Source organism: Antechinus flavipes, chromosome 2, assembly GCF_016432865.1.
Source record: "Antechinus flavipes isolate AdamAnt ecotype Samford, QLD, Australia chromosome 2, AdamAnt_v2, whole genome shotgun sequence".
Taxonomy (NCBI): Eukaryota; Metazoa; Chordata; class Mammalia; order Dasyuromorphia; family Dasyuridae; genus Antechinus; species Antechinus flavipes.
This window is the reverse complement of record NC_067399.1, coordinates 483268286-483284428: the sequence shown is the minus strand read 5'-3', so window position 1 is coordinate 483284428 and position 16143 is coordinate 483268286. Positions and strand designations below refer to the sequence as shown.

Below are 16143 nucleotides of genomic sequence, written 5' to 3'. Positions count from 1 at the left end.
AATTCTAAGAAGACTGGAAAGATCAAAAAGAATCATCAGGTTTTTAGGAGTTTTAAATGCAAAATTAAATGGTTAAGACTTGATCCTGGAGGCATTAAGAAGCCACTGGAACTCACTGAGCAAGGGAGTTAACAGATGTACCTTTAGAAAAATCTCTTTGGCAGCAGAATGGCAGATGGACTGGAATAGGAAGACACTTGAGGAAGAAAAACCAGATAGGATACTGCAATGATCCGGTGAGAAGTGAGAGAACTAAAGTTGTGGCTGGACAATCGAAAAGAGGGAATACATACACTAGTTTCTATAAAGAAAGAAAAGACAAGATTTGGTACAGGACTGGCTGTGATGTAACAGACTATAAGTCTTAGAAACTAGCAGGATGGTGGTGCTTTCAACAGTAAAAAAGTTTGGCAGAAGGGAGGGTACTGGGGAAGGGGGAGACTCATAATGAATCAGTCCTATTTTGGACATGTTGAGTTTGATTATTATGAAATATTCAGCTCATGATATCCAAAAGGCAGTAAGTAGGTCTGTGGTTCAGAAGAGAGACTTAGGGCAGGATATATCAATTAAAAGGACTGTACTCTTTATTTTTTAAAAAATGGGGCATTTACTCATTTCCAGTCCTGTAGTTATCTTTATTATTTGCCACAATTTTTCAAAGATTATTAAGTAACATTTGCTCCACAATCCTTTAAAATCCTGGAATATCCTTTAATCAGGCATGGAGATCTGAATTTCAATGAGGGCAGCTGAGTATTCTTTCTTCTTATTGAATTCAACTTCCTGTTAGCCATATGCTTTTTATATCAATGCTTCAGTCCGAAGATCAATGAAAACAGAATCAAATACTATTTAAAAACTATTCTGTTTTCTCTCCATCTATTAGTTTACTCATCTGTAAAACGGATTGGGCTAGAGCTTCTCCTGTTGTCTTCTAGTGATATTTTTAAAAAGACATAAATAGGTATATTAAGCTCCAATTTAAATCAGAATTTATTAATTTCTCTATAATGAAATGGATTATAATGGTGAGGTGTCAAGAAGAAATTGAGTCTTTTTGACCAGACTCAAGTTTTTGAGTTGACAGGAAGTGAAGTAAGGAGAGAGGAAGTAAGAGAAAGAGAGGAGAAATTATGACTTAGTAAACTGTAAGCCATAACCTGACCATGTAACTAATTTTCTATGGGATCCTGGGCAAATTATCTCATATTCTAAGCCTCTGTTTTGTATGTAAGATGGGGAGAGAGGGTTGGCTTAAATTATAAGATCCTTTTTATTGGCTGTAATATTCTTTGAGAGGACATAAAATTAGTTCAGGTGGGATTCAGTGAGACAGCACACCACCAGGTAGGAACAAGGAGTTGATACTCAGCATGGAACAGTTCCACTTCACCACAGTTCCAGAGCACAGGAATGAAAGAAGCTGTGTGTGATCAAATGGTGGTGAAATGGGATGATTCCAACCATCTGGAGTGCCAGTAGGAAAAAAAAATGTAATTACCATTTATTTCTAGATACAAAGGAAGTGTTTAAAGGGAAAACATAATATCTAAACTCCTCTGAGTTGATCTGAAATTGTAGTTCTCATTATTTTGGCTTTTCAGAAGTAAAACTATAGTAATAATACATGCATTGCCCTAAAAAGTGACTGAAGTCACTAAAATTAGGAAACAATCTGCTAATTGTGACAATTTGTCCCTTCCAATAGTTAAGTGGACTCCTACAAGTCTGTGTAAGAACAGGCACAGAGACACAAGCCAAATTTACTTCTGTGGAACTACTAAGAGAATATATCTCGGTAAGAAATCATTTTATTGAGTGTTCAGAAGTGAGATAATGTTTACATTTGCAGGAATGCCTGTATTCAAATAATTTGTCCTTTTGTCCAATGTTTACCAGTTAATTATTTTGCATCCTAGACTTGTATTCCTGAATCTACTGACCCCTTCAAATCTGTGAGTTGTCCCAAAGATTGGCCAAAACGAGGGGACATCACATTCAAAGATTACCAAATGAAATACAGGGAAAATACTCCTCTTGTCCTCAATGGTTTAAATCTGAATATCCAAAGTGGACAGACTGTTGGCATTGTTGGAAGGACTGGTTCTGGTGAGCTCATTCATGGATTTTATTTACTTACCTATTCTGCTTGAGATGGGTTGTGTTAACGCTATAACTATGGATAGTGTTGGCAATACATACACATAAATGCCAATACAGATACTACTGTGTGTGTATTTCTCTACATATTTACTATTAATCCTATAAATTAATATTATAGATTCTCAATATGTAGCCCTTGAAAGAAATGCTTGCTCATTAATCCCAGCACTAATTGTACATAAGTTAACTGCTGTAGGGCTTCTCATTGTACCCCCTGGACTAGTAACTGATTTCTGCCCCTGCTGTAATATCAAGACACCATTTAAAAAACCATTCTCTTCTTTAAATTTTCAGATATAATAGAAATGCAAGCTGTTTTGTAACTTTGTAATTTTTTTTTTCCCAGGAAAATCTTCATTAGGAATGGCCCTATTTCGACTAGTAGAGCCAACTGCTGGCACAATTTACATCGATGATGTTGACATCTGCACCATTGGTTTGGAAGATCTCAGAACCAAGCTCTCTGTGATCCCCCAGGATCCTGTCCTGTTTGTAGGTACAGTAAGGTAGCTGTTTTTATCATTGCCCATTCATATTCTCAGATAGTGAAACCAGACTGACCAGGAGTTTATCAGGTTTCCCAGTATAATTGGGAGAAACAGTCTGAGAGGAAGCAGCATTTTACTGGTAGGCAGGAGAACTGCTGGTAACTTTTAGTTAAGTAAGTACAGCATGATTTGCTAAGAAGATCCTATGAGCTGCATAGAGTCAGTAGTGACTAGTATAGTTACTAATACTATTATTTGATAATCACTACTGGTAAACAATTCACTCCTAGGGATAAAGAAGCTGATTTTCCTGAGAGTACACTTTTTTTTTTTTAAAGTTCACTTTATGAGTGATGAGCTCATGTAATGAGCTAACTCAGGATTGCTCAGTAAATGACTCAGTAATGCTTTCTTTTAACATATCATCTATGCTTTGTATATATCTAGAGAATTACATGTTATCTTTATTGCAATATATGGTCCTTGAGAATAGGTTCTATCTATGTGTTTGTTTGTTTGTTTTGGGGGGGAAACTTTGTTATACCCTCCATGTTTAGTATAGAGCCCAGTACATGTTGTTATTCAATTGTTTGTGTCTTCATGATTCTATGGACTATAGCATATCAGATTCTTTTATCCAATATTATTTCTTAAAAGTTTGTCTAAGTTCATGCTTGTTAGTTCCATGATGCTATTAATCCATCACTGCCTCTGCTATCTCCTTTTCCTTTTGCCTTGAATCCTTCCCAACACCAGGGACTTTTCCATTGAGTCCCATCTTTTCATTATATGGTCAAACTAAGTTCAGCTTCAGTATTTGATTTTCCAGTGAAAGGTCTGAATTAATTTCTGTTGTAAATATTGATTGATTTCATCTCCTTGCTGTCCAAGGGACTCTCAAGTCTTCACCATCACCACAATTTGAAACATCAATTCTGTGGTGCTCAGCTTTCATTATAGTCCAAACCACAAATTGCTACTGGAAAAACCACAGTTTTGTCTATATAGACCTTTACTGGGAAGGTAATGTTCTTTTTTTTTTGAGTATGCTGCCCAGATGTGCCACAGTTTTTCTTCGAAGGAGCAAACATATTAGCTGCAGTTGCCATCTGCAGTGATCTTTGAGGCTAAGAATAAAAAATCTTACATCGCTTCCATTTCTCCTTCCCTCTATTGCCAGAAAGTGATAGGGTTAATTGTCAAGATCTTGTACTTGTTTATTTGTTTTTATATTAAGCTCCTGGCCAGGGCCAGCTGTTATACTCACCTATTTTACTACCATCAAGAAGCTTCCCAATTTCTCTCTACTTTCTGCCATTAGAGTGATATCATCTGCATATCTGAACTTATTGATATTTCATCCAGCAACCTTAATAATTTTTTATTATTATACATAATAATGCATAATGTATAATTAAATATAATGTATATAATGTATAATATGGCATTATACATGATGTATTCTGCATATAAGTTAAATAAATAAATTGAAAATATACAGGTTTGTCATAGCCCTTTTCAATCTTAAGCCAATCAGTTGTTTCATGTTTGGTTCTAATAGTTGTTTCTGTCCCGTATACAGGTTCTTCAGGAGTCAAATAAGATGATAGGTTATTCCCATCTTGAGAACTTGCCACATTTTTTTTTGTGATCCACATAGTCAAAGACTTTAATGTAGTAAATGAAGCAGAAGTATATATATTTTCTGGAACTTCTTTACTTTTTCAGCAATCCAATGCATTTGGTAATTTGGTCTCTAGTTCCTCTGTTTGAAAACTATCCTGCTCTTCTGATAATTCTCAGTTCACATATTGCTGAAGCCTAGGTTGAATAATCTTAAGCAGAATCTTACTGGTATATGAAATGAACACAATTGTTGGTAATTTGAACATTACTTGACATTTGCCCTTCTTAAGGATTTGGACATAAACTGATGTTTTCCATTCACTGGCCACTGTTGTGTTTCCAAATTTGCAGACATATTGAGTGTAGCATTTTAACAGCATCATCTTTTAGAGTTTTAAACAGTTCAGCTGGAATTCTATAACCTCCATTAAACTTACTGCTAGCAATGTTTCCTAAGGCCTTCTTGACTTTATTCTCCAGGATGTCTTGTTCTAGGTCAAAAATCACACCATCTTGTTTATGGGTGATGTTAAGATCTTTCTTGTATAGTTCTTTTGTGTATTCTTGCTACCTTTTCTATTTCCATTAAATTCTTTTTTATTTTAATCTTTTATCATGATTATTTTAACATGAAGTTTTCCTTGGACATCTCTAATATTTTAAAGCAATCTTATTATTTTTTTCTATTTCTTTGCATTGTTCATTTGCATTTCTCTCTCCTGGCTATTCTTTGGGATTTTGCATTCAGTTAGGTACATCTTTCTCTTTCTCCTCTATCTTTCCCTTTCCTCTTTTCCTCAGGATTTATAAAGCCTTAATGGACAGCCATTTTATTTTCTTGTTCTTTTTTTTCTTTGGAATCTTTTTTGTTGGTGCTTCCTGCACAAAGTTGAGAATTTCTTTCCATAGTTCTTCATGCATTATCTACCAGATCTGATCCCTTAAATCAATTCATCATCTCTCCATATTAATAACGAGTGGTGTTTAGGTCATACATATATGGTCTAATAGTTTTCTCTAGTTCAATTTAAGTTTGAATTTTTCTTTTTTATATATAATAATAGCTTTTTGTTTTTCAAAATACATGCAGATAGTTTTCAACATTCAACTTTGCAAAACCTTGTGTTTCAAATTTTTCTCCCTCTTCCTCTCTCCCATAGATAGCAAGCAATCCAATATAGGTAAAACATGGGCAATTCTTCTAAACATATTTCCACATTTATCATGCCGGACAAGAAAAATCAGATAAAGCGGGGGGGGGGGGGGGGAAGGGGGAGGAATGAGAAAACAAGCAAGCAAACAACAAATGATGAAAATACTATGTTGTGATCCACATTCAGTCCCCATAGTCCTTTTTTGGGTGCAGATGATTCTCTCCATCACAAATCTATTGGAACTGGCCTGAATCATCTCATTGTTGAAAAGAGCCATGACCTTCAGAACTGAGCATCATACAATCTTGCTGTTGCTGTGTACAATGTTCTTTTGGTTCACTTCACTTAACATAAGTTCATGTTAAGTCTTTCTCGGCTTTTCTGAAATCAGCTTGCTCATTATTTCTTACAGAACAATAATATTCCATTATATTCATGTATCATAATGTATATATTGTATTGGATATAATAATTAATTTATAATTTAATTTTCCCAGCAAATGTCAAATAGTGAGTTCTTATCCTAGAAGTGTTTATCAAACACTAGATTACTATAGTCAGTGACTATTGTATCTTGTGAAGCTAATCTATTCTAGTGATCAACTACTCTTTATTTTTTAGCTGGTACCAAATGGTTTTGATGACTGCTGCTATATAATGGAATTTTAGGTCTGGCATAGGGAGGCCACCTTTGTTTTCATTTTTTTCTTCATTCCCTTAAAATTTTTCAGTAAAAATACATACTAAGGGCTTATTAATTTTTATTGAGTGAATTCAGTGAATAATCAGTCACACATTGATGGTAATATGAAATAGTATATGTGAAATGTTTTATAATTGAAACGCTAGGTAATTGTTTACCACTTATTCTACATTCTTAATAAAATTACTGGCAGGTTAGGGAAATGACTTGGATATTCAGATTTTTAGTAAAACAAGTATCAAAGTTTCTCATGATGTCCTTATGTAAAAGATGGTAAGATGTTATTGGTTGTAGTTTGGAAAATTAATAACACACTGAAATGGCTCCCAAATGTGGTCTTTTAATGAGTTGATGCATGTAAAACAATTGTAAAGAGTGCTGATGGGAACTATGTATGCTTGGCTATGTTCTGTTTAATATTTTTGCCAATGACTTATATGACAAAAAGATAACATTGCTTATCAGGTTTATGGATACCAAGAAGTTGTAAGGGATAACATATAATATACTAAATGACAGAACTGAGATCTAAAAAGGCCTTAACAGATTGAAATGAAGGGTTCATATAACAAGGATAAGATGTGACTAGAGAGCAACTGGCTTTATGTATCACACTTTAAGGTTTACAAAGCATTTTATAAACAGTATCTCAATAACTTATTTAAAGGAGTCATTACCCCCACTTTCAAATGAGAAAATTGAGTCTCAGAAAGCTGCAGTTTCTTTTCCATGGTTACTCAGATCAGAGGCATAATTTGAACTGAGGCCTTATTGTTTTTAAGTTGAGTTCTCTTTCTGATAAATGATGCTTAATTTTTAAAAGACCTGGATATATGTGTGTGTGTGTGTGTGTGTGTGTGTGTGTGTGTGTGTGTGTGTGTAAGGAGATGTGATCACTATGAAGCAAAATGACAACAAAAAAGACATTTTTAAAAATTCTAGTATTAAGTACAAGGAAACTGTTAAGTCTGTATATTCTATTCTGGTGAAAAATTCTTCTAAGGAACTTTCTTCATAAACTGGGACACATTCAGAAGACTAGTATGGTGAATGACTAGAAACCATGACATAAAGAAGGACTGAAGGAACTGAGGCTATGGAGGAGAGAAGTCTGAAAGAAGGCTATGAAAATTAACTTTAAATGCATCATATGGAAAGGGCAATGTCTTTCTAGACAAAACTAGAATCAATGAGCAGACTTTATAACGGGCAAGCTTTCAGCTTAATATGAGGAAGAATTCTGAAATTCAGGAATGTCAAGCAATGGAATGAAATGCTAAGTGAGGCACTGAGTATCCTGTCATGGGAAATATTTAAGCAGAGGGTAGATGACTAGCCATTTATGAATCATACATCTAGAGAGTCCTCAGAAGCTCATCTAGTCCAATCTCTTCATATTACAGATGAGTAAACTGAGACCCAGGGACATCAAATGACTTGTTCAAAGTCCCACAAGTAGTAAGTGTCAGAGGCAGGATTTGAACTTAGATTGTGTAACTCCAAAGTTGGGATTTCCCTCCCTCCCCCCACTATACATATGTATGAAGTAGAGAAGAATTCTAATTTTTGTGCAGGAAGCTTGACTAGATGAATTCTAGAGTCCTTTCCAACTGTCTAATTCTGGGATTCACTAAAGAGCCATTAATAGGACTGCTTTATTGCTTGGTTGCGATACATGAGTTAAGCATTGCTTGTGGCTAATCAGTCTAATCATGATCAAATAGTATACATTCACTTATATTCTCTTTTTTTGCCAAAATGTAGAAAACCACATTTTAATGCACCTATAAAATAAACTAAATGATTATCCCTTTATTATATAATACAGCACAATAAGTCTTCTCTTATTTTTTTTTTTTTAGGTTTAATTTGGATCCTTTTGAGAGCCGCACAGATGAGGAACTCTGGCAGGTCCTAGAGAGAACTTTCATGAAAGATACAGTATGTTTCTAGGCCATAGCATTTTTTTCCCCTGAAAATTGTATTACCTCTCCCTGGATTTTGCTCCAGGATTGTGATGATTTTCTTGCTTTTACTATAGTTAGATAATTCAGTACACTGTGCAGAGACTAGTATGCCTATAGGGATGGAGCCAGTATTAGTGGTCCAGACTGGAAAGAGAAGGTGTGTGACTACATCAGGAACCTCTGCTTCTCTGACGTATTTTCTTCTACTTTTTGATCCAAGATGAACATTTCCATTGGCTACTTGCCTTTCTGGGGCAACGACTTGGACTTAAATAGGCTATGTCAAAGAGCTTTCCCTATCCCTTTCTAGCTATAAATGTACAGTCACTGAAAATTATTTCCAGTTGTGTATAAGTTCTTCAGAAGTGTGGATGATTCTTTTAATTGAGATAACTATAAGAACATGTAGATCACACGGCAATTTTGAATTATTAATGTCTGGTTACTCCCTGGTATTTTTTTTTCTTATGCATGTTTGAAATATTAAAATAATTGTTTGGTATCTCCTCCTCTGTGGTTAGCAAAATAAAGCATACTGATGAATGCAGCAAGGGCAGCAATCAATAAGCACTAGCCATGACAATTGTATAGATCATCATTGTAAATGTGACATTTACCATGTTTTATAGATAATGAAACTCCCAGAGAAATTACAGGCAGAAGTTACAGAAAATGGAGAAAACTTCTCAGTAGGGGAACGGCAACTGCTTTGTATGGCAAGAGCACTTCTTCGTAATTCAAAAGTAAGGAAATAGCATGGAAAATTGATTGTTCATATTCTGGATATTTCTAGCAGGGCTGCTAAAAACAGGAGTTATAGCAGCATGCTTGCCTTTTGGCAGAGGCAGAACAATTGGACAACTTTAAAACTGAGCACAGGCTTCTGAAACAAGGTTTTGGTGGGATAAATTGACAAAGGCATCATCTTCGCCTGAATCTCCTCTCAGGCTCCTAGCTTATATATTCTTTCTATTCTTCCAATTGTTCAGGTTTAAAATCCTCCTCTTATCTTGTATCTCTGTTTCCTGAAAAGTTGGAGGTCTAGTAAACAATGTTCCAAGGGATTTTGAGAAATTTAGGGTGTGAGAAATACATAATCTAGACTTATTCTCAGGAACATGGTTTACTGAAGATACTGCTATTGCTTTCAAAGACTCTTTTTCCAATCCAATTCCCCAGTTTTATGATAATTTATATTTCTCTAACATATTAAAGTTTACACTTTAATTTCCATTATCTCCTTGTTCATTAAAATAATCTTATGGAAAAGCAAAGGTGAGTATTATCATCGTCATTATCATTTTGCATAAGAGGAAGCTAAGGCTCAAAGAGATGATAACTGGGATTTGAATACAAATTTCCTGATTCTAGTTAAGTTCAGTGTTCTCTATGCCACCTAGTTATTGATGCAGACATATTAAAAATAGTATTGTGGCTGATGACAATACATTCATTCCTCTTGTCCATTTATATGGTTAGAATAAGAAATTTTGAAAGGAAGTTACATGGCTTAAAGAGTTCATACAAATAAGATATAATTTCCCCCAAGAGTCATCTAAATAAAAATTCTGGACATTTCTTTTCTGGACTCAAAAGTTGGTATGGAATGATTTTAATACCCACTTTTCTTCAACAGATTGTTCTCCTTGATGAAGCCACTGCTTCAATGGATTCAAAAACAGATGCATTGGTTCAGAGCACCATCAAAGAAGCCTTCAAGGGCTGCACTGTTTTAACCATTGCTCATCGTTTAAACACAGTCCTAAACTGTGACCGTGTCCTAGTCATGGATAGTGGGAAGGTAAAGAAAGTCTTATCTTGATTCATTTACCCAGAAACATTATCTGATTCTGTCTCGTGTTGGAGATTTTTCTAATATTTTGGTCCTTGTTCTTTGACTTTCAGGTGGTTGAGTTTGATTTGCCAGAACTGCTTGCTGAGAAGCCAGATTCTGCATTTGCAACATTATTAGCTGCAGAACAAGAAGTCTGACAGTAAAAAGCATACTGTGGGTGCCCATCATGTGACATTAGAGAAGGACGATAATGTATGAAATGAGTAGGAAATGAAGTCAATTCAAGAGCCCAGTGTCCAGGAATGCTTATCATTGTGATTTTAGTGGGAACAGGGGTTGACATGCAGAAAGCACCCAGCCCACAGGGAATTGACTGTGTTGGGATTGAACTGCCTGGCCTTCCAATGTCTCCTCACCTTGGCTTTGAAGTTGTGATGGACCATGGACAGAAGAGACAGAACTAGTGGATTCATACATGCCCCTCATCTACTAAAATTCCAATACTATGTCCCTACTAATTCAATAATTTCCTGAAAATGGAAATACTGATTTTTTTCTAGGAAAACATGTTAACAGAAAACAGAATGCAGAGGTGCCTGGATATAGGGTTTTTACGGGTTTCCTTGCAGAACCATCAGAGGAAAAGAGCATGTGTGTTCTATTTAAGTTCCAATTCACTTCTATCTTGACTATGTAGCATGCAATAACTACATAGATCTATAGCATGAAATACTGATTGCAGTTTTTGTTAAAAATAAAATCATACTGTATTCTTCATTTGATCTCTTATAACCAGGAATAACCAGGAAAACAAAATGCTGGAGTTTATATGTAATTGATATTTTTATATCTTTATTTGGTCATTAAAATGCACTAGAAAATTAAACTACTTTGAAATATTGCTTCACAATTATTTTCCTGAAGACAGCAGAACTTTTGTACCATTTCCTCTTATAGAAATATACTGATTTCTTCATTCAATAACTTATGCAATGTTTTCCTAATAAAGAATTTTCTTTATGACTTCAAGGTTCTTTGCAGCTGTGACAGATACATTAAAAATGCCCTCCAAGTAGACCAGGGAGTGACCAGTTCTAATTCGTTGTGACATTTAAAAAGAAATAGCAAATCTAAAATGTTCTTTTGCAATATTTGCCAGTGGCAAGTTTTTTTTTCTTTTTTTATGACTAGTCCATTGATAGTTACAGCAGTTTCTCATATATGGTTATGCTATGGTGATTTAATGTTGCTTATTACATTAATTCCTGTGATGTGAAAAGAAATTTGATGTCTTGAAGATTCTCCTCTTAGCTTTTATCTTACTGTACTGAATACCAGAGGGGAGTGTTTTCATCAGCAAAAGATTTACACTGAGTTCAATCAAAGCTGAAAATGACAAAGTTGGGGAGGCTCAATTCAAATGCAGTTCATGCCAAGAAAAATGCCTCTCTGCCAAGCTCTGAATCTTCAAGGTGAAAGGACATAATGTACCTTTAAATGGTCCACTGCACAGAGAACAGCTTTCTCTTCATGTTGTCTTGATTTTGAGGTCAAAACACTAATGTGAGACAGTAGAGGTTATAAGTTTAGGCCAATTACAGTCAATTTGATATCCAGCATTTTCTGTCAATAAGCAAGAAATTCTGGTTATACATTTTTGGGAGGTGGTAGAGGGATTCCTTTCTCTTCACCATCGGATGATTTTCAAGAGGTGCCTCCAAGCTAATCTGAGCCTCTATTGATGTCAATCTCTTCTGTAACTGTTTAAAAATGACCTATTAGTAAAAGAGGAAGGCAGACTGAAGGAGGTGGTAGTCAGAAGCAAAACATTGGTGGTGAAGGAAAGAGGGAAAAAGAAAAATACAATTTGGGAAAAATAAGGTGGTAGGAAATAATTTTATCTATGAATGTGAAAGGGGATGAACTCTTCCATAAAATGGAAGCAGATAGACAGGATTAAAAGCCAGAATCCAACATGTTTACAAGAAACACATTTAAACCAGAATGATACAGATTAAAGGGAAAAGGCTGGAGCAGAATCTATTATGCTTCAACTGAAGTAAAAAATCAGGGTTAGTGATCCTGATTTCAGATAAAGCAAAAGCAAAAATATAGAAATAAGGAAACTCTTGCTAAAGGGTACCACGGATAATACAACATATATACAACAAGTGGTATAGCATCCAAGTTACTAGAGAAGTTTATAGAGCTGCAAGAAGAAATACAGTAAAACTATACCAGTAGGGTAATCTCAACCTTGCTCTATCAGAACTAGATAAATCACAAAATGAGGTTAAACTAAATTTTAGAAAAGGTATGATAGACCTTTGGAGAAAATTGAATGAAGACAGGAATATACTTTTTTCTTGAATCTACACAAAAATTGACTATGTTAGGGCAAAAAATATCAAAAATGCAGAAAGGCAGAAATAGTAAATGCATCTTTTTCAGACTGTGATGCAATAAAAATTATATAATAAAGGGTTAGAGAAAAATAGAGCAAATAATTGTAAACTCATCTAATCCTACAGAATGAGTAAGTGAAACAATCATAAACATAATTGATAATTTCATCCAAGAGAATGACAGTGAGATAACATACCAAAATTTATGGGATACAGACAAAGCAGGTCTTAGGAAAAGCTTTATATTTCTAGATGCATTGTTGCATAAAACAGAAGATCAATGAATTGGGCATGCAACTAAAAAATCCCAATTAAATACCAAATTTGAAATTCTGAAAATAAAAGGGGAGATTAATGAAACTGAAACTACTGCACTAATAAAACTAAACGTTTTATGAAAAAAAGTCAAAATAGGAAAAAACCTTTAGTTGATATGATTAGGAAAAGGAAAAAAGAAAATCCATTTGTCAGTATTAAAAATAAAAAGGGTTAACTTTCCACCAATAATTAGAACAATAATTAAGAGTTATTTTGCCAATTGCATGCCAGTAAATCTAGCATTTAAGTGAAATGGATGAATACTTACAAAAACAGAAACTGCCCAGATTAACAGGAGGAAAAACTAGTCCCATTTTAGAAAAAGAAATTGGACAAGCTATTAACTCTGTAAGAAAAAAATCTCCAGGGCTAGATGGTTTTTTATATGAATTTTACCAAACATTTAAAGGACACTTAATACCAATATTATGCAAATTATTTGGTTGTTTTTTTAACTAAAGCTTTTTATTTTCAAACCATATGCATGGATAATTTGACAACATTGACTCTTGAATAGCCTTGTGTTTCAGATTTTCTTTTCCTTCTCCCCACTCCTTCTCCTAGATGGCAAGCAATTCAATATATGTTAAACTATATGTTAAATCTAATATGTATAAACATATTTATATGATTCTCTTGCTGCACAAGAGAAATTGGATCAAAAAAAGAAAGAAAATGACTAAGAAAACAAAATGCAAGTGAACAACAACAAACAGTGAGAATGTTATGTTGTGATCCACATTCAGTTCCTACAATCCTCTCTCTGGGTGTAGATGGCTCTCTTCATCACAAGATCATTAGAACTGGCATCAATCATCTCATTGTTGGAAAGAGGCATGTTCATCAGAATTGATGTTGTTATCAATGATCTCCTGGTTCTGCTCATTTCACTCAGCATCAGTTTATGTAAGTCTCTCCAGGTTTCTCTGAAATCATCCTGCTGCTCATTCTTACAGAATAATAATATTTCATAACATTCATATACCACAATTTATTCAGCCATTCTCCAATTGATGGGCATCTATTCAATTTCCAGTTTCTAGCCACTATAAAAAGGGCTGCCACAAACATTTTTGCACATATTGGTCCCTTTCCCTCCTTTAAGATCTCTTTAGGATATAAGCCCAGTAGTAACACTGCTGGGTCAAAGAGTATACACAGTTTGAAGACTTTTTGAAGATAGTTCCAAGTTATGCAAACTATTTGGAAAAATAGGGAAAGGATAAGAAAGTCCTATCAAAATTCCTTTTATGCGATAAATATGATGCTGATACTTAAATGAGGTAGGGTCAAAATAGAAAAAGAAAATTATAGACCAATTTCCTTAATGAATATTGATGCAAAAATCTTAAATAAAATATTAGCAAAGAAATTACAACAAGTTATCAGCTGAAAAATACACCATGATCAAGTAGAATTAATACCAAGAATGCAGGGCTAGTTCAATAGTAGGAAAACTATTAACATAATTGGCTATTTCAATAATCACACTAACAAATCATATGATTATCTCAACAGATGCAGAAAAAGCATTAGACAAAATTCAACACTCATTCCTATTAAAAATTGGAATTTTTTAGGAATAAATGGAATATAAGAATAAATGGAGTTTTCTTTAAAATGATTTGTAACATCTGTTTAAAACTATCAGCAGCATCATATGTAATGGGGATAAACTAGAACCATTACTGTTAAGATCAGGGGTGAAACAAGGCTGCCCATTATCATCATTACTATTTAATATTGTATTAGAAATATTAGCTTTAGCTGTAACAGAAGGACAAGAAATTAAAGAAATTGGAGTAGGTAATGAGGAAACCAAATTATCATTTTGCAAATGATATGATGGTATACTTAGAGAATCCTAGAGAATTAACCCAAAAAACTACTAGAAACAATTCACAACTTTAGCAAAGTTGCAGGCTATAAAATAAATTCACATAAATAATCAGCATTTGTATATGTTACCAACCAAGTCCAGCAGCAAGAGATACAAATTCAATTTAAAATAACTGTAGATAATATAAAACATTTGAAACACAACTACAAAACACTTTCCATACCAATAAAATCAGATCTAATCAATTGGAAGAATATCAAGTGCTCATGGGTAAGCTGAGTTAATATAATAAAAATGACAATTCTACCTAAATTAATCTACCTATTCAATGCCAGACCAATCAAACTTCTAAGAACTTATTTTACAGAGCTAGAAAAAATAATAACAAAGTTCATCTGGAAGAGCAAAGGTCAAGAATTTCAAGGGAATTAATGAAAAATGCAAATGAATGCGGCCTTCATCACCAGTCATCAAAATTATTTGTTACTGGCTAAGTAGTTGATTAGTGGAATAGGTTAGGTTCATAAAACCTAATGATAGTCTCTGACTATCTCATTGTTGGAATAGTCAACAACTATAGTCAATGACTATAGTAATCTAATGTTTGATAAACCCAAGGACCCCAGCTTCTGGAATAAGAATTCACTTTGACAAAAATTACTGGGAAAATTGGAAATTAGTATGGCAGAAACTAAGCATTGACCCACACCTAACACCCTATACCAAGATAAGGCCTAAATGGGTTTATGATTTAGACATAAAGAGTAATACTTTAATCACGTAAGAACAAAGAATAGTCTACCTTTCAGATCTATGGAGAAAGAAGGAATTTGTGGCCAAAGAAGAACTAGAGTACATTATGAAATGCAAAATGTAAATTTTGATTATATTAAGTTAAAAAGTTTTTGTAGAAACAAAACCAATATAGACAAGATTAGAAGGAAAACAATAAACTGGGAAAAAATTTTGCATCCAAGGGTTCCAATAAAGGCCTCATTTCTAAAATATATAGAGAACTGACTCAAATTTATAAGAACACAAGCCATTCTCCAATTGATAAATGGTCAAAGGATATGAATAGATAATTTTCAGATGAAGAAATTAAAACTATTTCTAGTCATATGAAAAAATGCTCTAAATTACTATTGATCAGAGAAGTGCAAATTAAGACAACTCTGAGGTGCCATTACATGTCTCTCAGATTGGTTAAAATGACAGGAAAAAATAATGATGGATATTAGAGGGGATGTAAGAAAATTGGGACACTAATACATTGTTGGTGGAATTGTGAATTGATTCAACTATTCTGGAGAGCAATATGAAACTATGCCCAAAGTGCTATCAAACTGTGCATATCCTTTGATCCAGCAGTGTCTCTACTGGGCCTGTATCCCAAAGGGATCATAAAAGAGGGGAAAGGACCTACACATGCAAAAATGTTTGTAGCAGTGCTGTTTGTAGTGGCAAGGAATTGGAAACTGAGTAGATGCCAACAGTTGGAGAATGGTTGAATAAGTTATAGCATATGAATGTTATGGAATGTTATTGTTTTATAAGCAGGATGATTTCAGAAAGGTCTGGAGAGACTTACATGAACTGATGCTAAGTAAAGTGATTAGAACCAGGAGAACACTATACACAGCAACAGCAAGACTATGCAATGGTCAATTCTGATGGACAT

General features: G+C 34.2%; 1 protein-coding gene across 1 annotated transcript in view; it reads left to right on the top strand.

Moving 5' to 3' along the window:
- ABCC12 (ATP binding cassette subfamily C member 12) overlaps positions 1-10824 on the top strand; it is a 68998-nt gene extending 58174 nt beyond the window's left edge. Inside the window, exons 23-29 of the mRNA XM_051979805.1 lie at positions 1712-1801; positions 1923-2112; positions 2513-2672; positions 8000-8078; positions 8734-8847; positions 9741-9905; positions 10010-10824. Coding sequence (XP_051835765.1) covers positions 1712-1801; positions 1923-2112; positions 2513-2672; positions 8000-8078; positions 8734-8847; positions 9741-9905; positions 10010-10096 — 885 coding nt within the window. The 3' untranslated portion in view covers positions 10097-10824. The remainder of the gene's footprint in view (positions 1-1711; positions 1802-1922; positions 2113-2512; positions 2673-7999; positions 8079-8733; positions 8848-9740; positions 9906-10009) is intronic.
- The last annotated feature ends 5319 nt before the right edge of the window (positions 10825-16143 follow it).